Consider the following 25,132-nt stretch of genomic DNA (forward strand, 5'->3'; position numbering starts at 1 on the left):
CTAAACTATCTCGCAAAAACCACCAGCAGAACATCACGCCGCCTTGCTCTGCCTCCCCTCCCTTGCGCACGCGCGCCCCGTTACGAGAGGGGAGAGGCGAGGCCCGCGTTCCATTTCATCAGCTATGCGCACGCGCAGGACGGCGGCCGCGCGCGAAAGTTGACGAGTTCGGACTCCGAAGGTGTGGGCGGGGCGAGGCAGGAGTATAAAAGGGCCACGTGCGGCCAAACTTCTTCCTGTTTCAAATGGCGGCGTGCAGGAGTTCCGAGTTGCTGCGCGATACAAAGGCAGGCGAGCGGGCGGGCAACGGGCCGAATAACTGGGTTGCTTATTCCTTATTGGTTTCTCCATACCCCCGCCCGCTTCTGCTGCTAGGCTCTCTGTTGGGGGGAGAGGAAGAGGTTTAGAATAAGAGCTGGGTAGTGGAGTTGCAGAGGCGGCGTTAGGGTGCAGATAGGTAGAGAGGGACCCATAGTGGAAAGGGCATGTAGGGCTTGTGTGGGGAATAAACTGGAATGTAGACGGGAGGGCTAAAGACTTGTATAAAGGTGCTGAGTGTGTAAAGTCAAAGGAGGATTGATGAGGCTCAGCAGCATAAGGGAGAATAGCTTTGTAAAAAGGTTTAATTAAGCCCGTAGCCGAGGGGGGCAGGGAGGGGCAGCTACCTCCCCCAAATAAAAAAAATACATGGCTGAGGTTCTGCTCCCCAACAAAAGGCCTGCCCCCGCCTAACAAAAATCCTGGCTACGCCCATGGTAGTTAACGGGGGAATTTGTGGGGGGTAGAAAAGGGATTTTGACTGAAACTGGCAGACAAGGGTGTATATAGGGACTGGTATAAGCAGTGGCGTAGCGTGGGGGGTGCAAGGGGGCCGGCTGCACCGGGCGCAACATCTGGGGGTTAGGGTTAGGGGGCGCAAATCCACGGGTTAGGGGGCGCAAATTACTTGCCTTGCCCCGGGTGCTGACAACCCACGCTACGCCACTGGGTATAAGGAATGTAGTGTGCTGTCAGGCAGGATTCTGGAAGAGTGCCTCTAGTGGCATATTTTACTAACCAGCTTTCCCTTCCTACAGCGATACTTTTTGTCTATCTCCTGCTTAAAATGGAGCATCCATCTTGGGCCTCCAGTGACCTGATGAACTTGTGGTACTGGGTAAGTGTTGCCCTGCCAAATTTCATACTGTTGCCCTGGGAAATCCTGAGCTACTGTAGAAGGTTTTCTGGGCACTTCAGTTAGATAGTAAAGAGTGAAACACCATCTCCCCCTCTAGAGTGCCGGTGCATTCGTTGGGTGTTCCATGCAAGGTCTGGCAAGTCCTGTATTTATATGAGCCAAATTTCCTGCCATTGGAGATGGGGGTGCATGGTAAGCCAGGAGAGCATTGCTGTGTGTAGGTGGGAGTGCTGTGGCCACAGGGTTCCTCCAATGATGTTAGCACTGGGCTCGGATTGCAATGACGATGACAGTGCCCCCCATGCCTTTGACATCATGGGGGACTGAGGAGCAGAATCCCTGTTGATCGCAGAAGGTTGAGGTTGGGGGGGAAAGGCTCTGGTGGGATTAGGTCTGTGTGTTGAACTTTGAGACACGTGTGTGCAGTTGTGGCGGCTGGGGCTTCCTGCAGAGGATACAATGGCAAAACACTGGAGAATGAAAGCCTCTCCCGGCAGCACTAGTTGAATTTTGTGAAAATCTTTTGGGATGCTATCTTTCTCTGCTCTCTTCTCATCCAGGTGTACAGCAAAGCTTTGGTAGGGGTGGTGATGGATTGATCTAATATAGGGAAATAGTCCCATGCATTCCTAGCTCCTAACTGCGATACTTTTATTGTTAGGTGATCCTGATGATGTACCCAAGATGAATATCTGCCTCGCAAGTTGAATCTAGGTGCTTCAGTGGCAGCCAAGGCTGGTGAGCATTCACTTAATGGCAAGTTGGAAGAGGGGTATTGGAACAGAGTTAGTGCAGTGCTAGAAGTGGGTCGGGAACATGAGATACCCCAATGATGTCAGCACTGGGCTCCGATCGCTGTGATGATTTGGGTGCCTTCTGGGGACTTGACACTCCAGAAGACTGAGGGGTTCTGGATCTGAGAGTCCCTACTTGGCTGTGCATTTCGTGTGTCTGAAGAGGGACAACTTTGGTCTCCTAGCATTAATGCTCTCGCTCCATCAGCCTGTAAAGCATGAATGGCTTAGGAATGACACAGTGCAGCAGTTGAGCTTTTCCTATTGTTTAGTGCTGAAGTTTGTGTGTGTTATAGCTTATGGAAGTACGGGACTGCATTTCTGTTAAGCTGGAGTAATTAACATTTTTAATGGTAAGGGGCCAGTGTATCATGCTGTCCAGATTGCCCCACCACCACCCCGTTTTAAAGCTGCTTAGAGAGTTGGGAATTTGGAGTGGAGAAGCAATACCCATGATTTGCCACAACTTTTTAGATATTGAAGTTTGTGTTGGGGGTCACCAGCATGGTGTCCTCCAAATGTTGGGCTCCTGTTAGCCCTCACCAGCATAGCAAATGGCCAGGGAGGGTGGAAACTGCAGTCCCAGCAATAGTGTGGAGTATCATGTTCGCTACTCCTGAAATTGTGATGCACCTAATTTCTTTACATATTCTCTCTTTTTTAAAAAAGAACTGAGTGGCAGGAAGGGAAAATGTGCTTGCAGGCATGAAATCCAATATGTGTAGTGAATGATCTGTGAAACTGAAACTAGGCTACACCTTGTGGATAGTGTGCAAAAAAGTCTTGCCAACATGGTTTGTTTGTTTGTTTGCTTTCTTCCTCCAGATATGGGAACACCTGAGCTCTTGCAGGCAGGAAGATGCAACTGGTTCCATGCCCTAACGGCTCACAGGTAGAACTGGGCAGGAAAGGCAGAGGAAAGATTATCTGGGCATTGAAAAACACAGTAGTTGATCCTTAAGGGTTATGCCAAGGTTGTGTTGACAGGGGTCAGTCCTCCCATTTATTTTAAGAGGCAGGTACTTCACTGTGTGTGCTTTGTAGCGCTGAGGCATGTATCAGGGAGCGTCTTTTTAAAAATTAACAGCCTTTAAATTGGGAAGTAAATGCTCTCTTACTGGATTTGTATTCCATGGGGCCAAAAGGCTTAGCCTGCTGGGGCTGGGCTGAGGGAATAACTAAAGTTCCTGAACAAACTTGTACAGGGATAGTCCCATTATTCCAGAAGAACATTACACTATTTCTGACCGAGATACAGGGCCCTTCAAGATTCAGTCAGCAGCCTTTTAAAAGCACCGTCATATCCTGTGGGCTTTCCCTAGGCACTGCGTTGCTAATTCATGTGGCATATTTCTTCCCACCCAGCCTCAGCCAAGCTGGATGCCCGCAGCAAAAAATGAAATGGATGGGTTTCTCCCACAACCTTGAAAGAATCTCCTGGACTATCAGCTGATAACATTTATTATTATTATTATTATTATTGGATCCACTGATTTTTTCCCCACTGCCTTCCATCTTAAACAGCCTTTGCACATACACCTTTCCCCCAACTCTGCTTGATCACCAGCCTCCTACTCTTTCAAGTAAGTTTCTTGATTTCAGAACCAAGTAGCTTGGCTCTTCGCTGCAGCTTTCTATTAAGAGCAGTTGAGTTGAGCTTCCATCAGAAGCAGGGATTATTCCATCAGCTTTGCCAAAAGATTGGCAGTATCAGGCACCTCCTACCCCTGAACTTCCAGTTGGTCATTAAAAGAAAAACTAAGGATTGGTACCTGAGTTTGATTTCTTTTCTCTTCCCTCCCTTTGTGTGTTGTGTTTTTAAGATTGTAAGCCTGCAGGCAGGAACTGGTTTGCTTTTATTGATTGCATATAAGTCATGCTGGTAACCTCCTTGGTTGAAGAGCAGGGTACAAATGCTCTAAATAAATTGTTGATCATAAGCCATACACACCCTCCAAAGCAAGGCTGTTTGTTGCACCTTGGATTCTGAAGCAGCATGAATATCTTTGGGGATATTTGCCAAGAATGCTGCATTTTGCACAACCTTGCCATGTACTCCTTTCAACTTGGGGAAAACAGAACTTGAATTGTATGCCTCCAGGCAGGGGCAGTGTTATTCTGTGCAGCATGTACTTTTTTCAATAAAATGTAGAAACGATAAGTAGTTTTGCATTGTTGTCATGTAGTTGTGTCCACTCTTCGTGATCCCCTGGACCAGAGCATGCCTGGCACTCCTGTCTTCCACTGCCTCCTGCAGTTTGGTCAAACTCATGCTGGTAGCTTCGAGAACACTGTCCAACCACCTCGTCCTCTGTCGTCCCCTTCTCCTTGTGCCCGCCATCTTTCCCAACATCAGGGTCTTTTCCAGGGAGTCTTCTCTTCTCATGAGGTGGCCAAAGTATTGGAGCCTAATCTTCAGGATCTGTCCTTCCAGTGAGCACTCAGGGCTGATTTCCTTCAGAATGGAGAGGTTTGATCTTTTATTATTTGCATAGTTGTACTTAATGTTTTTCACATGCAGGCATCTTTTTGGCAAGGTACGGAAAATCTGGCCATCCAGATGTTGATCCTACCACAGATGTCTTTTGTGGGGAACCCAAGGCATTAAGCACAGCTTAGGTGGTCAGAGCGTGGTGCTGATAACACCAAGGTTGCAGGTTCGATCCCTGTATGGGACAGCTGCATATTCCTGCATTCCAGGGGGTTGGACTAGATGATCCTCAAGGTCCCTTCCAACTCCCGATTTTAAAAATTAGTGGTGTATGTCTGTCAGAGCAAATTAGATACTAAAATGAAAAGCATGGGGCCCTCTAAACAATGTGGAGGCATAGGAATTCCCTTGCCATGTCTGACAGAAAGGTACACACAGTGTAGTACTCACAAGCATTGCACTACTTGCTTTATTTTTAAGTCTCCTAATAATTCCCTACAGTAAATGTGCCTCTTGCCTGTGCTGCTTGGACCATCAGCTTCTGTGGATGGGAGTCTGAGTTTGCCCCTCTTGGCTCCACTGGACCACACTTCACAACATGTAGAGGCTGTTCTCTCTTCCCATGAGGGCGATTGGTGGTTGCCATGAGCCCATCTTCCCATCACCTCCTCCAGTACATGATGCCTGCTCCTATTAATGCCGTGCTCAGCAGGCCTACTGCCACAGCCAACGCTGTTACGGTGCGCCCTGCAAAAGGAATTGAGCAGATGTGAGTGGGAGAGTCAGTGCGACCCTCTTCCCAGGGGGAGGGAAAAGACCTTGAATTACCTGTGCCTGCCCGAGGGTTTTGGCATTCGGCATCCCAGTCCAGCGGGATGACTGCCTTCGTAAGATGAATGAAGAGAGGCAGTGGGCAAGGTGTGGGGCAGTCAGGCAGGGCTAATGTGTGGGGCTGGTGGCTGCTTTCGTTCCGATAAAACATGGATACACTGAAGGAGCTGGGAAGATGGAAAACACAGGAGTTTAGTAAAGATTGCACTCTTAACCTCCTCCCATAACCCCGCACTGACAAACATTGGCTCTGATATTTGGTGCTTTCCTTCCTGCAGTGTCTCTCAAAATGTTCTGGTTCTGTCTCAGCCTCTTAACTATGCTGTGCTTTGTGTCAATGCGTCAGCAACTGCAAATGTGCTGACAAGTCGCTGGGAGGCAGCTGTTACTACTGCAAGGGATACTAGGAGCTGGCAGAGAGAGAGAGTCCCTCCGAATGGTGTACTCCTTGGTTTGGAGAGGACAACTTTTAAGAAAGGGTAGTAATAATAATGTTTCCTTATATCAAAGTCAGAACTAAAAATAAAATAAAAAAACGACAGAGAAGATTTCCGTACTCCAAAAGGTGGCTTTTAATTTAAGAAAACAAGGGAAAACATGCCACGGTTTCAAACAGGGAGCCTTTCCCCAGCCCTGCCTGGAGAATACTGGGGATTGAACCTGTGTGATCCTTTGCATGTGAAGTAATGTGTCTACCATTGAGTTGTGGGAGGATAGCGGAGCCACAAAAGGAACGGGGGGGGGGCATGTATAAGCTGCTTTTTCAACAAGTAAAAATTTCAGTTCTTCATGGAAAAGCAATTGTACATAATTTGTTCTATTGGGCACAGAGTTAGAGGAAGCTGAAAGCCTGAGCACATTCTGTTCCCTGGGATATTGCTGCAAGTTATAAGCCTTTTAAGCTCACCCTCACAAGCCTTGAAGGCTGGACATTTTTTTGCCTCTTAAAATACTGCCAGCATTTTATTTCACCAGGATGATAAATTATCAGTAGTTCATCAGCACCTGTGCAGTTTTTGCATGCACACCAAACCTTTCTCTGTGATGGAGAGCAAATTCAACACCCAGCCAAACAAGAGAAACTCTTCCTGCCCCACAGATGGAACCAGACTTACTTATTGCTTTCCTGGTAGAACTCAAACCCATGACAGGCAGCATAGGGTGGAGGGGGACCTTCATAAACGCCCAGGGCTCCTTGAAGAGCGATTAAGGTGCTGTCATGCTAAAAAGTAGGTGAACAGGAAAAATGTAGCCAACATGTTTTGTTTTGCATTTTACAATATATTGCTATGCCCCCCACTCCCTAAAACATGCCACTTTTTCATGTGCAGGCTAGATGATATTACTTTGCTTCCCCCTCATCATCATGGAGGGTGCTATTAAGGAACTTCCAGTTTCCCTTTCATGTGATAAGTTTGTTCCATAGTTTGCAGGCTTAGTTTTATAGTTGTCGCTTTAGTGAGCCTATTTTTAGCACTTTCAAAAAGGACTGCTTGCAGTGAAGCCACTGAAGAGCCCCGAGATCCTTCTAAACAGGCAGACTGCTAAACACACTTAAACCACACACCCCATCTTCCCACATGGTCCCTCTGAAGTCTTAAGGTGTGGAAAGACTTACAGCAGAATACATGATCATCTTCAGGGGCAGATCTCGGCAAACTACTTTGGAGAAGTTGCTCAGGATAGCGCCAAGTAATATCCCTGCAAGGAAGGAGAGAGACTGTTGACTGAGGGGTGTCCTATGGTCCTATGTCAAAGACTAACTGACCAACAGGCACAAAACTAGCAGCTCTGCAAATAATTGGGGGTCAAGGGGGTGCTGTGTTGCATACAAAAATGAGAGTCATGCAAGCACATGTGCTGAGCACTGGCGGATGCGCCATCAGCAGTTGAAGGGTTGAGTGGAAGAAAAACCATAGTAACAAAAAAACAAACACAGAAATGTCATAACCCACATACAAATTGGTCATGTATGGATCTGGCGAGGACAATGGGGAACACATTGAACTGGAAAATAGTGAATTTTCAGGTGCCGTGTGAACAGGCCCTCAATTTTTTTTCCAGTGCCGTGTTTTGTCAAAGCAGCACTAGAATGTTTATTCTCTAAATTTGATTAAAATTTACCTCCAGTGAATCTGGCCTTCTCCTGGCTTGCATGCATTCCCACATGGGCTTCGACATTGAATGCTTCCATCTCTGAAAGGGTGGCCAGGACCTGTGGCGTGGCCCAGCTGGGTAAGGTCAGGTTGTGTGTTTTCTGCAAGGAAAGAAAAAACACTGGAGAAAGGTATGGTTGGAGGCAAACTGTGGGAAGGCTTTTATGCGGTGCAGTATGCCTACCTGGCAGAAGAGGGAGTCGTGGACCCTCCAAAGGCCCCTCAGGGTCAGCTGTTCCTCTTTAAGCCCTGTATGGTTTGCCATCTCTCTCATAAAGCCCTGGGAAGGGAGGGAAGAGGGAAGAAGAATTAGCTAACGGACTGGAACTTCAATGTGCTTTTCCTGGAGAAAGCTGGTTCCACTATCCTACATGGTCTTACTAACACCAGTTTATGTCCACATAGGCCTGAATGTTGTAAGTGAAGTGGTGTGGCTTCCGAAAACCCACTTCCATGTAGGGTTGGCACCACAATTAGACCCATTATGGATGGTATTCAGTGTTTGTTTCACTCAAGACTAGACCCATCAGAGTTAATAAACATGACTAAGTTAGGTCTAAGGGCCCCTGCCTTTCTCAAATTTGTATATATTTTAAAACTATGTATGTGAGCCTTCTTTTTTGTTTATTTTGGGCTGTGTAGAGTTTTTTGGTCCCGAACATCAGTTTTTTCTTCTGTGCAATGGGTGATTCCCATGACAGTTTCTTAGATTTCTTGAATGTGCCCTCAGGCCCAACAAGGTGCTATCTGGGGCTAATGGGAGTTGTAGTCCAAACCAGCTGAAGGGCACTAGGATTGGCAAAGGCTGTTACAAGTGCTTACCTAGGAGTAATTTATTTTTGAATAAACATGTTTGCATTACATCACTGGGCACTTTTTTAAAGTATTCCTTTTTTATCTTGTATCTGTTGTTACTAATGTTTTTTATTATATTCAAAAGCTTTAGCTTTAATTTTTTGGAAACCACCCTGGATTCTTGCCCCGCAAAGTGGTATATGAATATTTTAAATGAATAATAAAAACACTCAGATTGGGTGCTAGACTGGCCATCAGCGATTTCCAAAAGTAAACAAAGGGCTGCCTTAAGCAAAAGAAGGCAATCAGTTTTCTTGTCGATGGCAATGCAAGACAAGACAAGCGAACTGGTATAATGTAATTCACTCTGCAGGGAATCCTGGGAACCATGATTTTCGGGGTGGGGGTGGGGTGTGCATGCTTTGGATCACTAAAGTATCCATGCTGAGCTACATTTCCCAAGCTGCTTTTGGGTAAAAGCCAGGTCAATTAAAGTGGTATAAAACCTGCTTTAAGTTTGTAGTACATATATATCCTCTGAGTGATCAAGGCAGAGAACAAGACCCCCCCCCTCCTGATGGTGCATTCCTCTTACAATGGGTGCAAAGAGTTGGATTGATGAATTGGATGAAGAAGAAATCCTGATTTTGGAATCCATTCTCCCCTCCTCCCTCCCTTCCTTCCTCCCCCCCCCCCCCCACTTTCCCTGATACCTTCCAGGTCTCCATTTTAGCCTGATAGCTTGGCAAATTAATTGTCTCTCCCATCAGCTGTTGGTATCGTAGGCAGTTCCGGGTTGGCGGCTTCAGCAGCTGTGAGGTGTGGGGTAGGAAAAGACAGAGAAAGCTGATTCTTGGGGAAAGCTGACCCCTCTTGCCTTTCCCACATGTAAACTATGGGGCTACACTTCAGAAGCAGGAACACTGGTTGAATCTCACTTTCACATCTGTGTACTCTTGCCCAAAAAAAGGCTGCCGTGTAGAGCCGTCTTCAGCAACCTGGAGTCAGGCAGATATTTTCGCGACCATTCCCATCAGCCTCTGACAGCACAGGTGGTTGATGGGAATTATAATTCAAAATATCTGCCAGATTACCAGGCTGGTGTAGTAGATTGAATGCTAGACTTCACGACACCGGTCTAAATGGTAAATATACTTAATGAGTCTCTGTCCCGATTTTTAAGCTTGACCAGAATGAAAATGCAGCACCTAGATGGAACTCATACAGAAATATGGCAAGGCATCAAAATAAAAGAGCCAGAAAGAAACTCATTCTTGATAAAGTTGGATTTCGTGAAGTGGCATTCCCCTTTTCAGGAAACACTTCCCTTAGCTGCTCTGTCAAAAAATACATTTGTTTCATGCATAGACCACCTTACAATGGAAGACTCATAGGATGGTGTTCAATAAAAGCAATATAAGAAAATGCCACGTAAACTCAATACAAAGCAGAGAAGCAGCTGATGAGAACCAGTAAAATCTGGGCAAGTTGCGAAGGATTACCTTATCATACTTAGTAGGCACAGTGTGGATGGGAACAGGTCTCCAGCTGATCTCTGGATCTGAGCTTGGATAGAGCCCCATCAGGTTGGCTTGGGCGCTCATTAAGGTGCGGTCGTAATCTGTGCTGCGGATATAGATCTAGAAAGGGGCATAATGGTTGGTTGGCCTCAAGGCGGGTGAAAGCCTTGGCTGTCCCCGAGTGCCAGTGGGGCTATTTATCCTGTCCTTGAGACTCTCCAAGCCCAGACGTCTCACTGGCCTCCACTACGCCCTCTCAAGCTGCTCTGGCCTGGCTGGAATGTGTCTTTGACCTGTGATGCTAATGTCGCTTGCTCGCCTGAAGAGACAATAGAGTTGTGTTGGTGGGAGCGTAGAAGCTTTGGGCTTTTGTGTGGCTGGAACATAGCCTGGGAAGCCAGTGTTGTGTATTGGGAGTAGGAAATGGGAAACCAGGGTTCAAATTCCCACTCAGCCATGAAACTTACTGGGTGACCCTCTCTCAGTCTAAACTACTTTACAGGGTTCTTGTGAGAATAACATGGAGAGGGGAAGAGCTGTGTATGCCTCATTGAGTTCCTTGGAGGAAAGGTGGGATGTAAAAATCAAAAACCTCCATTGTTCACTTGGGCCTCTAGAGCCACCCAGTTTTTCCCTCTGGCTTCACCCTCCACCCATTAGCTTTTTAAAAGGTGGGTGGAGCTGGTGTTATGGGTTTGGATACCGTATTTTTCGCCCTATAAGACGCACTTTTTCCCCTCCAAAAATGAAGGGGAAATGTGGGTGCGTCTTATGGGGCGAATGCAGACTCCTTGGCTTCAGCGATAGCAACACGAAGCCTCCGAAGCCTGCGCTCCGGAGGCTTCGCGTTGCTTCCGCTGAAGCCAGGAGAGTCTGCTGTTTGAGGCTGGCGGTGGAGGAAAGCAGCGCTTCCCCCATCGCCAGCCCCAGAGGATGGGGGGCAGCGGGAAGGCGCGCGATGCCTTGCCGCTACTCTCCAACCCGGCTTGGAGGCTGGCGGTGGGGAAAGCAGCGCTTCCCCCATCGCCAGCCCCAGAGGATGGGGGGCAGCGGGAAGGCGCGGGACGCCTTGCCGCTGCTCTCCAACCCGGGTTTGAGGCTGGCGGTGGGGAAAGCAGCGCTTCCCCCATCGCCAGCCCCAGAGGATGGGGGGCAGCAGGAAGGCGCGCAACGCCTTGCCGCTGCTCTCCAACCCGGGTTTGAGGCTGGCGGTGGGGAAAGCAGCGCTTCCCCCATCGCCAGCCCCAGAGGATGGGGGGCAGCGGGAAGGCGCGCGACGCCTTGCCGCTACTCTCCAACCCTCCTTTGGGCTTTTGCGGGAGATGGGGAAATTCCCCCACCTCCCGCAAAAGCAGGCAAAGGCCGTGCGCTCTTTAAAGGGGCTCCGCGGCTTCTGCTGGCTTTTCTACGAGGGGGGGAATTCCCCCACCTCCTAGAAAAGCCTGCAGGAGCCGTGCACCCTTTAAAGAGCAAGCGGCTCTTGGGGGCTTTTCCCCAAGGAGGGAGAAGGGACTGACTAGCCGAATCAGTCTCTTCTCCCTCCTTTGGGCTTTTGCGGGAGATGGGGGAATTCCCCCACCTCCTGCAAAAGCAGGCAAAAGCCGTGCGCTCTTTAAAGGGGCTCCCCGGCTTTTCTAGGAGGTGGGGGAATTCCCCACCTCCTAGAAAAGCCTGCAGGAGCCGTGCACCCTTTAAAGAGCAAGCAGCTCTTGGGGGCTTTTCCCCAAGGAGGGAGAAGGGACTGACTGGCCGAATCAGTCCCTTCTCCCTCCTTTGGGCTTTTGCGCGAGATGGGGGAATTCCCCCACCTCCCGCAAAAGCCCGCAAAAGCCGTGCGCTCTTTAAAGGGGCTCCCCGGCTTTTCTAGGAGGTGGGGGAATTCCCCACCTCCTAGAAAAGCCTGCAGGAGCCGTGCACCCTTTAAAGAGCAAGCGGCTCTTGGGGGCTTTTCCCCAAGGAGGGAGAAGGGACTGACTGGCCGAATCAGTCCCTTCTCCCTCCTAGTCGAAAAGCCCGCAGGAGTCAAGTGGGGCTCCTGTGGGCTTTTGCGGGAGGTGGGGGAATTCCGCCACCTCCCTGCAAAAGCAGGGAGGTCTTGGAGTAGCGCACAGGCTGCGTGCAGCCTGTCCGCTGCTCCCAGAGCTGCGGGGGGGAAATCATATTTTTTTCCTTGATTTCCCCCCCTGAAAACTAGGTGCGTCCTATGGGCCGGTGCGTCTTATAGGGCGAAAAATACGGTACATTTTGGGGGTGCTGCTGCTGCTTATTTTTGCATGTCAGCTAACACTTAAATTGTTGCATGCTTTATATATATTTATTACTGTATTCACATTTGCTGCCTTGTGAATTCTTGGATGCTGGTGTGGAATATATCTATCGCCTTTATTAAATAAGCAAACAAATATTTACCTCCTGTGGTTTGTAGGATGCACTCAGGAAGTCAGCATATCTCTCTCTGAGGAATCGTCCCAGTGCCTTCTGTTGCAAAATACCTACCTGCAGCAGACAAAAGGAAAAAAACAAGGTGGGGGGGGGGAGAGAAAGATCTGAAGCGTCCTCCAAAACAGGGCTGTCCCATTGCTCCAGTGCAAAGCGAAGGCTGAGATCAGTCACCTTCACTCACACAAAAACTCCAGTCATGGAAATTCTGGCAAGTGCCTTTCTCCCCCTTCCCAAAGTTGTGGCTGGAGGTGACCATGGGGATCGGCAGGGCAGAAAACAGGTGGAGCTTGAGCCAATGGCAGGGAGAGCCAGCCCCTGATTGGTTGTACAGCAAAAAGGCAGCCAGACAGGGACAGTGCCCCATTTGCCTCCAGTGCTCATCCCACCCCTCTACACACACACACACACACACCAAGCCCCCACTGTTGGCTTTTTGCAGTATAGTGACACTGCAGAGAGCTTGCTGGGGAGATCATGCATTAAAAAGAAAGGACTCAAAAATAACTTAAAGAAGGTTTTAATAAGAAAAACAAAAACTCCATTTACACTAAATATATTAACAAACAAACCAGACCCAACCACCAACCCATCCCCCAGGGTAATGGGAGAGCTAGGTGCTGCTCCTTATATACTCTACCCAAATGCTGACACACCTTAATCAAATACAACTCAGCAGCACCTGCTATGTTACACAGCTGTAAAGCTGGGTCTCGTTATCTTGCTCTGGCCCTTTAAAGACATACACATGGAGTGGAACAATGATGAACCTTTACATTTAAAGAAACCATTCAACATTTCCCCTGCGGTTCATCATTGTGGAACAAAAACATAAAGCATACTTTGTACATGTTTTTCATGTGTAACCTTTGGAAGTGCTTTTGTAAAAATGTCTGCAATTTGATTGTCACCTGGAACATATTTAAATACAACCATTTCATCAGCAATTAGTTTCTTTACAAATTCTAAACGTAATCTTAAGACTCTAGTGCGCTGCGTATTGGTCTCTGAACACAGGATAGCAAGTCCACTCTGGAAATCAAGGTAAACCTTTACTGGTAGTGTTACTTGCATCTGTAGGTCTGCGAATACTTGCAGATACCATTCCACATCACGAGTGGCCTGAACGCATGCACATAATTCACTCTCTGTTGTGGAGAGACAAATAATGGTTTGTGTCTGGGACTTCCATTCAAATGGACAACCGTTATAACAAAACACCATACCAGACACACCCCTGCAATTATTTTGTTCCACTGCATGAGATGCATCGCAGAAAATTTCAAAACCTTTGTCAATACTGGATGTAAACTGCAACCTATAATGTTTGGTATGTTTAAGGTACATTACCACTCTCTTAAGAGCAGAGAAACATTGTGTAGTGGGCTTTTCCACAAATTTTGCCAGAAAGTGAAAAGCATAAGTTATATCTGGTCTTGAGATTCTTTGAATGAAATTTAGCTTGCCTATAGCAGAACGATACAAAGTTTTGTTAGGAAATGGCTTATCTTCACCTGTAAAGGTGAAACCACACACCATAGGTGTTTCCTTCCCATTTGCATTTTCTAAACATAGCATTTCAACAAGATCATCAATTTTTGCAGTTTGATGAACCAGAAAAGATCCATTTTTGTCTTTCTCAATTTGCATGGATAAGTAATTTTTAGCTATGCCTAATTCCACCACATCAAATTTCTTCTGTAACTGTGAAACTACCTGTTCATATTCCTGTTTGGTTTTTGTAGAAATTAACACATCATCTACATACACACATATTTTTGTTACAGAGTTTGCCCTTTCCTTTATAAACACACAATTGTCTGCCTTTCCTTGTGAAAAACCAATATCTAGCAATTCTTTTGCTAAAGTTTGGTGCCAATTCCTTCCACTTTGGTGCAGACCATAAAGGGATTTATTTAATTTGCATACCAAACCTTCAGCAGCGTCTATGCCTTCAGGGACACGCATAAAAATTTGTTCTTTTAAATCTGCAAACAAATATGCAGTTTTTATATCTAGGTGATAAACAGAATGTCCACGTTGTGATGCATCTTTTAACAAAAGCTTAACTGTTTCATATTTTACACTTGGTGAATAGCACAAATCATAATCTTCGCCTGGAATTTGTTGAAAGCCCTTAGCAACTAATCTTGCCTTGTACCTTACAACTTCATTTTTGTCATTCATTTTAACTCTATAAACCCATTTTGAATCAATAAGTCTCATATCTGGGGTTTGTGGTACAAGAGACCAAGTGTTATGCTCTTTTAAAGAAGCTATCTCAGAGTTCATAGCTTTATACCAATTTACAGCTTGGTGCTTAGGTAAATTCTGAACATCACTGTAGCTTTTTGGCTCAAAAACCACCTTATTGGCATACACAGTATTAAAGTGTTCATCTGCGAAACGTTGTGGCTTCTGCCTCTTTCTATCTGAACGTCTCAGTCCGGAAGGAGAGTCAGACTCCTCAGACTTAATGGGACTCAATGAACTACTAGTTTCAGGTTGTAAATCATCATTGTCAGACTGAAGAGGTGCCTGTAGGCTAAGCTCACGGTCAGAAAACTCAAGAGAATCTAACCTCCCCTCGGGTGCCTGTGACTTTAAGTCCTCAAACAAATTATCAGATCCAACAGGCTTTTTGTCTTTTTCTATTAATTCAGAATCACCATTTCCTCCTGCTGCTGCTTCTTCTACCTCTTCTTCCTCAGTATCATTTATACCATTAGTATCTTGGAAAACAGCAACTCCATTCCAATTTACAGTTTGTATCATGCTTCTGGTAATATGAAATTTGCCAGTTGCTGGTATGTAAATTCTGTACGCCCCCTGCTGGTAGCCCATTAATTTTCCCTGAACACTACGTTCACCCAATTTCTGCTTAGCGGGATAATGCATAATTACATCTGAACCCCAAATGCGTAGGTATTTCAGATTAGGGCGTTTTTTAAACAACTTCTCATAGGGGGTGACATCTAAACCAGAATGATAACTGCGATTTCTAACATAACAAAAAGCATGGAGTGCTTCAGCCCAAAAGACTTTGGGCAGATTAGCATCGTGCAGATAAGTTTTAACCCCTGCCTGCAAGTCACGCTGCACAACTTCAACAAGCCCATTTTGCCAGGGACTTCGGGGGCAAGATAACTCATGAGTAGTCCCCTGCGCTTCCAGGAATTTCTCAAAATCCTCAGAAACAAATTCCCCGCCCCGGTCAGAAAACAGGTTCTTAATAGGTTTGTTAAAGTGCATTTTTACCCAGTTGCAAAAAACCTTGTACTTCTCAAATGCTTGGGACTTCTCAGCTATTGCATAAGTCCAACAATATCTACTATACTGGTCTATGAGAGTAAGCCAGTACTTTGAACCTCCTAATGAGGGTGGGAGTGGCCCAACTAAATCACAATGTACATGCTCAAATGGCTCAGTTACTTTCCTATCTGAGCACCTACCCTTGCGTGCAACCTTAATCTTATTCTTGCAACAGGATAGACATTGCATAAAGAATTTGCATGGTTTTAAGTTGAGACCATTGACAATATTCTTTGTCTTAATTACATCAGCAAAATTCAGGTGTCCCAGAATTCTGTGCGCCATGTGGACACACCCAGAATGTGGTCTTACATTCCTCAACCCCTGGCTTGACTGTGCTGCTCTGCAATTTATAGGTGATTGTGAGTAGGTGCGAAAATACAGTCTATATAAACCATCAGATTCCCGGGCATACAATAGACGTTTGTTCCCCTCGAAAAACTCACACATTGACTTTAAGAAACGCACAGTTATCCCTTGATGAGCAAAGCACCTTACTGATAATAAATTGTCCACTGACGGGCAGTAAATGCAGTTCGCTATTGTAATGTTCAAAGAGTCAAGTTTAACGGTACCCCTGCCAAGCGACTGCAAGACTTGTGAATTGGCTAAATGTACACTACCAATTTCCTCTTCGAAAGAAATAAACAAGCTTCGATCATTGCAGATATGCTGAGATGCTGCTGAGTCGACAACAAAAGACTTCCACTTGGCACCTTTAATTCTTTTACGATCTTTAGTCCGAGCGTGAAAAGCTCGCGGCTCGTTTCTATCTCTACTATACGATGCTGGCTGCTGGGCTGACGACCGTGATTGACGAACAGAAACAGGCTTGGGAGTACTTTGCTTTCTTTTGGATCTGCAGTCCCTTGCAAAATGTCCTTGCTTATTGCAGAACCAACAACGCTTTGCAGCTTTAAATGCAGTTGTATCACCACAGGTTTGCATATGGCGTTCCTCATTCTTTCTGGAAACAGGAGTGCTTATGGCACAAGCCTCCCTTCTATCCAACTCGCCCATTAATCTTGCCGTTACCCCTTCCACAGTTAATTGTGCTGGTGGAACGGCAGATATCTGGCTAGCTATACCATCAAAGTCCTCATTAAGGGAACAAAGGATGATAAAAACATACTGAATATCAGGTACCTCCATGTCCCTTCGAATTAATTCGCCGCGTATTGCCTCCAGACGTCTCAAGTGTGCTGCCAAATCACCACCAGGCTGCAACTTCGTCTGGTACAACTGCTTGAAAAACGTCAATGCAGACGCTGACTCTTTTCTAACATGCACTGCTGCAAGACTGTCCCACATTTCTTTGGCAGTTTTCTTATTTCTTATATAGACTACTTGCTGGTCGCTGACTGCCAAATTAATTATCGCCCTGGCTTTTGCATCTCCTTTCGACCAAGCATTAGTTACAGGGTCAGGAGGGTCATCAGTTACATAGGTCCATACTTCTCTAGAGGTCAAAAGCGCCTCCACCCGAAAAGACCATAAACTATAGTTCTCATCTGTTAGCTGTGGGAAGACCAGAGCCTTCTCAGCTTCAGGAACCTGGTCAACCATTCTGGATATCTTCCAGACCCACAAAAACTACGCTAACAGGAGAAGGAGTTTTCAAACCTTTCTCAGAGTCCAAAAATATGCAGTCATCCACTCAGCAGCTGGGCCCATAACCAAAGATGTTGGCTTTTTGCAGTATAGTGACACTGCAGAGAGCTTGCTGGGGAGATCATGCATTAAAAAGAAAGGACTCAAAAATAACTTAAAGAAGGTTTTAATAAGAAAAACAAAAACTCCATTTACACTAAATATATTAACAAACAAACCAGACCCAACCACCAACCCATCCCCCAGGGTAATGGGAGAGCTAGGTGCTGCTCCTTATATACTCTACCCAAATGCTGACACACCTTAATCAAATACAACTCAGCAGCACCTGCTATGTTACACAGCTGTAAAGCTGGGTCTCGTTATCTTGCTCTGGCCCTTTAAAGACATACACATGGAGTGGAACAATGATGAACCTTTACATTTAAAGAAACCATTCAACACCCACCTCAGTGAGTTGCTGGAAGCCTTGTGGCCAGGGTGCCGCTTTGTGGGGATCCGTGGGGTAGGTGCCCAGAGGGGATCGGTCACCATGGCGATACACCTAAGAAAGAAGAAGGGGGTCAGAACAGCGACATGCAGCAAACCGAGTGATAGTTTTGCCCTCAAATTTCTAACCTACAGGACCAGGAATCTTTGGACTTTTATAATATCTTCAGGGCTGTCACATGGAAGAGGGAGCATGCTTTTTCTCTCTCCTGCTCTTGAGGGTAGGACTCGAACCAGTCGCTTCAAGTTACAGGAAAGGAGATTCCAAGTAAACATTTGGGAAATTTCTGACAGTAAGAGCTGTTTGGCAGTGGAACAGACTCCCACGAGAAGTGGTGGACTCTCCTTCCAGGGAGGTTTTCGAAGCAGAGGTTGGATGGGCGTCTGCCATGGATGCTTTCGCTGAGATCCCTGCATTGCAGGGGGTTGGACTAGATGCCCCTTGGGTCCCTTCGAACTCTTAAGATGATTCTGTGATCCTGGCCTGCAAAATGGGACCTACTGTGATTTACCTTTCATATTATTCCACCTCCACACACCCCCTTTGCTATTTAGTTCTCTCACACACATGCACAGAAACAGACACGCGTTTTCTCTTTCTGTAATAGATGGCACTGCTGGAGGGTCAGTCTGTAAACCAGAAACAAGATGCCTGCACCAATTCATTTACAGGTGAGGGGCAAAGAAAAGAGAGTGTGGTGAGCCAGTGTGGTGTAGTGGTTAAGAGCGGTAGTCTATTAATCTGGGGAACCGGGTTCGCGTCTCCGCTCCTCCACATGCGGCTGCTGGGTGACCTTGGGCCAGTCACACTTCTCTGAAGTCTCTCAGCCCCACTCACCTCACAGAGGGTTTGTTGTGGGGGAGGAAGGGAAAGGAGAATGTTAGCCGCTTTGAGACTCCTTAAAGGGAGTGAAAGGCAGGATATCAAATCCAAACTCTTCTTCTTCAAATCCAAAACCACAGCCGCTTTATAATTTTTACTTTTGAGTTTATGTGATATGCAGGAAGTGTATTGCAAAATAACCAAATATGTACTTATACAGGTATTATTATAAATTATGCATCCCATATATAAAACAACAACTCTGTTTTATAGCATCTAGTGCTTTAAAAGCTACCCCTTTAAAGAAATTAAAAATACAAATTTCTATTTACTCCTCTTCAGATCTGATGCATTACAAGAGAACCATCCTATGTGTGTGAGTATACAGTATATATATGTTATTACCCTTCTTGAGACTAAACAAGCTATTAGACCGATCAGTTAAAAAAAAGGGGGGTGCCAGCATCAGGTATTTGACAAAGTGGTCTTAAGTGCATGGAGACTTATGCCACAGTAAGTGTTAGTTTCTAAGGTGCTACAAGTCTCTGAGTGTGTGATGTGTCTCTGTGCCCAGCGCAGACACAGATCTCTGGTGCCCTTCCAGTACAGAACTGTCCCACCCACCATGATGGGGTTGTAACCACGGTTAGACAGACTTGGACTGGATCCATTGACATGAATGGGCACGACTAACTTAGGGTCCATTAATTTCAGTGGCGTTTGACCAACACTGGAAACAACACAAAGTTTTGGCGTTTTTCAATAGCCAGTCTCCTTAATGTTTTTCTGTGTTTTTATTGTTTAAAAACACTGGTTTCCCCCCTGTTTTAACAATGAACACCACCTTGATATTTTATGATACAGGATACTGACATACTTTTATAATTAATTAAATATCAAAGTCATTCATACACACACACACACAGAGTGGTACCTTGGGTTACAAACACTTTGGGTTACGGTACCTCAGGTTAAGAACTTTACCTCAGGATGAGAACAGAAATCACGCGGTGGCGGCAGGAGGCCCATTAGCTAAAGTGGTACCTCAGGTTAAGTACGGTTTTAGGTTAAGAATGGACCTCCGGAACAAATTAAGTTCGTAACCAGAGGTACCAGTGTGTGTGTGTGTGTGTGTGTGTGTGTGTTTGTAAGTAATTAAATGTCAGTTCTAAGACACCTCAGTAGGATTTATATCCTGAAAGATAGACTATAGCAATATATGAAATGAAAGAGAGGCAACTCTCTGCTTGGAGCAGAATGCACCCTACGCCTTCATTCCTGACTCAAGGAATCCAGAAGCTCTGCTTCCCATCTCTGACCCCACAGACCTCACACCGCCCCCAAAGTATTCTGGCTCCTTTCCCTCTTGCCATGCAGCGCTAGATCCATGCTCCTTCCTGGAGAACCCAGGCGCCCTAGTTCCTGCCACCCACCCTCCTGTGTACCAGCGTGACGAAGCGCAGCGTCCTCTCTTGGGCCGGCATGAGAGGCAGAATATCCTGGATGAGGAGGAGAATCCAAGGTGCCAGAGTTACAGAGAGCCTCATGGTCTCTGCCACCTGGAAAAAGAACTGTGGGAGGGAGGGAGGGCAAACTCTTCCGTTATATAGGCCCATCCTCAGACCCTGTAATTATCTCTCGTTTTCCTTTGCTGACAGGTCAGATCTAACAGGCGGCACCACAGAGCTCATGTGTGTGCGTTAGTGTGTGAAAAGAGTGTCGGTTTCCCCTCCCCCCCTTTTACACCTGCCAGTCCCCTTAAAACTACCTGTTTGTTAAATGGGGGTGGGGGGGAGATTCACTTGCCCTGATGATTACAACTCCCAACCAAGACATTACGTCTTGCCTTCTCCACCTGCAGAGAAAACATCTGAGCCTGTGATAACCAGTTGCCGGGTTTGTTTCTGGCCGGTTTCCAGTGTGTTTAGCCGCTGGGTGTCTGGCAAAAATTCAGCAGGTAAACCCTTTTGCTCGCACAGAGATGTGCCGAAGAGGAGCTTCTCCTGATGGATTTCTGCCTGTCCCGCAAGCATTGTTAAGGTTTTTTCCCCTTTTTTTTTTTTTTTTGGTTTTCACAACATTATAAACAAACAAACACATAAGACAAACAAACATAAATCATAGCCTTGTTAAAAATTACACTTATTAACATTGTTAAGTGACTTCCTCACTTCCCCTTGGTTGAATTTCATTGTATATCTTTTTAACGGTTTTCCAAATCACAGTTCTTAAAAAATTTAAGTTAAACATTAACATCCTTAGATCTTCACATTATGAAATTAAACATATTAATTCATCACTTAACTTAAATAAAACCCTAAGCCAATTAAGTATCTGCAAGCTGTTTTCAGTTAATTTAACTTAACATATTTAACTAAAACAAAAAAAAAATCCTTCCAGTAGCACCTTAAAGACCAACTAAGTTAGTTCTTGGTATGAGCTTTCGTGTGCAAGCACACTTCTTCAGATACACAATATTTAACTAAGTAATCATTAAATTTAATCCAATCTTCCTCATACTCCTCCTCCTTCTGGGCGCGGACGCTTCCGGTTAGGTCGGCTAGCTCCGAAAAATCCATCATCTTCATCTGCCATTCTTCTAACGTTGGTAATTCTCAGGTTAGCAAGCATTATAAGTTGAGGAGCTTTGCTCAGGGGGTCGGGAGTCAAATCATGTCAGGTCGTCGTTACCTGACAACAAGAATTCAGTCTGCAGACTCCTCCAACCACCTGAAGGATGTGGGACCTTATAGTCACCCCCAGACATTAATGGGTCCAGTTTTGCGTGGCTGATGCCAGCCTCCCTCTTGGTAGATCAACAAACAAGTTCACCTTGATGCCATCTCGCCAGACAACTAGCTGAAGCGTCTTGTTGATTTACACCTGGTCACCAGAATTTGACGTTTCACAGGAGATGGCCTCAGCAGAGGTGGAGGTTCATGTGACAGAAATCTGTAAGTAAAACAAGTAAAACCTCCAGTGACAAAACGTTCTAGTGGGGAGTGCTCCTATTCCAGTCAGTCATCACAACATCACCACAGTGTGTCAGCATTCTGGGCTACATCCAACCAAATTAGAGTACAATCATGGACATTTATAGATCTAAATTTGTCATGTCCCTCGATTTCAGCGGGTATACTCTGATTAGAAGTTACTTGGCTGCAACCCAGAATGTGGACTGACTGGAGGGGAATGGAATGGAGTGTCGTTGTGGAGGGTGTTGCACACTGACTGGAGCAGTGAACAGGAGCACCCGTGCTACAAGATTTTGTTGCAGGTTTGACTTGTGAACTCTAGAGTTTGACCCTGTGCAGTCATTGAATTCAGTGTCTTTTTCTAAACCCTTTTTGTACTTCTGCAAACTTCGGTGTTCCTCCAAACCTGCTTATAGCTCCCTCTATCATTCTTGGCTGTGGACAGTGCTGTGTGGGCGTCAGCACTGAACATCAGAATAGAGAGAATGTTTTGAAGCCTTTGGTGGCAAAGGAGGTGCCATTTCCCCTTGTTCTTCAGTCCAGTAATGGCAGGACCAGGCACGAATTATTTGTATAATTTGTACCGGACCCAGGATTTGCCTTTTGTAAATGCAGAATGTGGAATTAGGTGGGTGAAGGTTTGTTTGTTTTTGTAAGGTACATATGATGCTAGCCATTCACTGTCGTTGTTAACAGAAGAGCCTTTGAAATACTGGACCTTTCTGCTTCCTTATTTCATCTTATAAAGGAACATCAAGGAAGGAGCTCTGGGCCGCATCAAAATATTGTTCCCCCACAGCTTCTAAAAGCTGCAGTCCAGATGGCGAAAGCTCTCACCATGGGAATGACGGGGCAGCCTTCCTGCATGGTGGCTGCTGCTACAAACTGAAAGAGAAGGGGCTGAGTATGAAACAGAGCAGGAGGGGGAAAGTGCGTTCCGACTTTTTAATTGTTAGTTTGGAATCCTGGTTGGGGAAAACTGAGTCATAAGTTGTTCTGTGTCCATAGCTGCTGCTTCAATGCCAAGTGCTGAAAGCAAATGTTGGAAATGACTACCAAAGCTACTAGTCCACAAGAATGTTCAGTAGCTGTTCCACACATATGTATATGAGAGGCTGCTACTAGCCATACTGTATAAGGGTGTGGGGAAGAGGCATTCCAGAGCTTCCAGTACAGTGATACCTTGGTTTAAGAACAGCTTAGTTTATGAACAACTTGGATTAAGAACGTTGCAAACCCGGATGTAGGTGTTTTGGTTTGTGAACTTTGCCTTAGAATAAGAACATGTTTCGCTTCCTGTTGAGTGTGTTCCATTTGTAAACTGAGTCCCCCGCTGCTATGGGAAAGCACGCCTTGGTTTAAGAATGCTTTGGTTTAAGAACGGACTTTCAGAACGGATTAAGTTCGTAAACCAAGGTACCACTGTAATTAGGCTCCAACCCCTCCTGCACCACCAGCACTTTAAAAACTTGGTAGGCCAGGAGGAGAAAGCTAAACCCTGAAAAATCTCAATGCTGGAAACCCTAACAAACCCCACAGCAATAGGGTCAGTTATTTACCAGGGAAAGGTCAAGAAAGAAAGAAAGAAAGAAAGAAAGAAAGAAAGAAAGAAAGAAAGAAAGAAAGAAAGAAAGAAAGAAACTTCCTGGCAAATCAGTTGGAGTGTATGATGATGATGCCAGAAAATATTTCAATCTGTGTTCATTTAATTTTATAAACAAACATACATAATGGAGCAATAGCAAAATATAGGTCAATTAACAACAGAGTTGGTGCAAGGCCAAAAGCCTAATACAAAACCACCATTGGAAACAGAGCAACTGAACAAAGGAGAAATGCAGCCCCATGGAAGGAATACCATTATCCAAGATCAGTTACCATGAGTTTGAGCTGGGATAACATTGTTTTCTCTTTTTATTTATTAAATACAGCAATTCCACATTTCTCTTAAATTTGTCAGGCCCCTTTGTTTTCCTTAATGCTTTTTCATCTTCTGTGTTATTTTTTCCCCACTGAAGCGACTGACCACGTTTCTGGATACCAAACTTCCAATGAATTCAGCCTTTTGCTGCTTTCGCAGTGGTTGGCTGTAAGATTACCAAGTCTTTCAGCATAACTTTCCCCTTTGAGTCATCAAACATATATTTTCGTTATGGTGCTACAGGGACACTTGTTATTTTCACTACAACCGACTAAGCTGGCTACCACTCAGGAGTTCAAAAGGGCTGCAAATATTTGCACATCAAAAAGAGGCTGCAGCTGCCTGCAAAGTGAGGTTGCTGCTTTCTCCTCTCCTACCCCGATAGATGGCCTTTCCTGGTCAGTGCCCTTCCGACTTCCAGCCTACGTTCAGGAGAAGCCTTTGCCCCGTTGCACCAGTTGCGGCTCTCCGAGAGTGAAAAGGCTAAAAACTGACGGGCAGAGATCAGAGACAAGACATGGGAGCTTTGGGGTTCTCCATCATCATCATCACCCTCCTTTTCCTGGGAGCAGCAGGTCAGTTCCAGCTATCCAGGACTTAGGGCTGTCTCTACTGTTAGGTAGAGCCAGGCGACCGCCTCAGGCAACAGAATGTTGTGGGCCGGGAATGGCAGCAAGGTGTGGAAGGGCAGAGCTGTGTGTGCCACATCCTACGACCTGCTCTAGGTTGTCCTCAGTTAATGAGGTGTGGTGGAGGACAGTGTCCTATGGCTAGCACAGAAGTAAAGCTCAACCGCCATTTTGGTTGTATTTTGGTTGTGGAAAATCTTGTCCTTTGCCCCAGGCAGAAAAAGTCTTGTTCAGGCCTTGGTCACTCCTTACTGACAATAATCTCTTTTTTGGTTGGCTGTTTCTGATAAATCCCTGTTCCTTAGGATTGCCATATTTCAAAAAGTAAAAACCAGGACACCCTAAAAGTTGTTATTGTTGTTTGGTTTTATATGTACCCTGCCCATCTGACTGCATTGCCCCAGCTACACTGGCTGACTTCCGACAAATTTGGAACCACAGTAAAACATCAAACATTAAAAACTTCCCTGTACAGGGCTGCCTTCAGATGTCTTCTAAAGGTCACATAGTTGTTTATTTGCTTGACATCTGATGGGAGGGTGTTCCACAGGGTGGGTGTCACTACTGAGAAGGCCCTGTAACCTCACTTCTCGCAGTGAGGGAACTGCTAGAAGGCCCTCGGAGCTGGATCTCAGTGTCCGGGCTGAATGGTTAAGAAACTAGCTGCCATGTCTACTGCACTAGCTATAGTTTCTGAACGGTCTTCAAGGTAGCCCTACACATAGCACATTGCAGTAGTCTAACAGTTAGACTAGTCTAACTAGACTTAAGACTTCAGCTCTCTTTCCAAGATCTCTAGTCATTTCCAAGTGACGAGTGGATGCATCTTGTCTCTAGCACATTTTCACATGCACAAACACTAGAGGCCCAGTGCAGCCTGCCATTTCAGATGCTGCAGCTCCGGAAGTGTATTTTGACAAGTTGATATTGTTTTGTAAAAGGAGGAGGTTCAGTGAGGTGTGGGGCAAGGGCAGCTGGCAGAGAGATAAGCAGGGCTGGCAAGCAAAGCGAGCAGGGCTGGCAGCACCTAGTGAATTGTATAGTCAAAGGGTCAAATAAGTAAAAAAACATGTCTTTTGCAGACAGGGAATACAGCAATAACTTGATCAAAGGGGATTATTTCATTTTCACAGATGTGCAGCAGCAGCAACATACACACCTCTCTACCCCACCATGTCTCTATCTCACACACATGGTCTCCATTTTCTCTTGATTGTCTTGGTATTGGC

General features: G+C 45.8%; 2 protein-coding genes across 4 annotated transcripts in view; one reads left to right on the plus strand and one right to left on the minus strand.

Annotated features, from left to right (window-relative positions):
- The first annotated feature begins 241 nt into the window (after positions 1–241).
- Positions 242–25,132, plus strand: part of LOC310691838 (integrin alpha-M-like) — a 30,694-nt gene continuing 5,803 nt past the window's right edge. Inside the window, exons 1-5 of the mRNA XM_083472037.1 lie at positions 242–843; positions 996–1,156; positions 1,839–1,915; positions 2,797–2,863; positions 23,660–23,849. Coding sequence (XP_083328163.1) covers positions 23,792–23,849 — 58 coding nt within the window. The 5' untranslated portion in view covers positions 242–843; positions 996–1,156; positions 1,839–1,915; positions 2,797–2,863; positions 23,660–23,791. The remainder of the gene's footprint in view (positions 844–995; positions 1,157–1,838; positions 1,916–2,796; positions 2,864–23,659; positions 23,850–25,132) is intronic.
- Positions 4,856–20,005, minus strand: LOC310691818 (testicular acid phosphatase homolog). 3 transcript variants are annotated; one of them, XM_083471980.1, is made up of 11 exons: positions 19,824–20,005; positions 17,515–17,610; positions 12,114–12,200; positions 9,687–9,824; positions 8,898–8,996; positions 7,574–7,669; positions 7,358–7,490; positions 6,852–6,934; positions 6,349–6,455; positions 5,231–5,400; positions 4,856–5,149 (listed from the first exon to the last, which is right to left on the minus strand). In XM_083471980.1, the coding sequence occupies exons 1-11, from the start codon at positions 19,992–19,994 to the stop codon at positions 5,064–5,066; spliced, it is 1,266 nt and encodes a 421-aa protein (XP_083328106.1). In that variant the 5' UTR covers positions 19,995–20,005; the 3' UTR covers positions 4,856–5,063. The 3 variants fall into 3 exon arrangements, with proteins under 3 accessions (XP_083328106.1, XP_083328105.1, XP_083328107.1); XM_083471979.1 differs by having other exon boundaries at positions 4,856–5,400; XM_083471981.1 differs by having other exon boundaries at positions 4,856–5,400; positions 19,363–20,005.

The sequence above is a fragment of the Podarcis liolepis genome (genome assembly GCF_965112155.1).
Source record: "Podarcis liolepis genome assembly, chromosome: 13".
Lineage (NCBI taxonomy): Eukaryota > Metazoa > Chordata > Lepidosauria > Squamata > Lacertidae > Podarcis > Podarcis liolepis.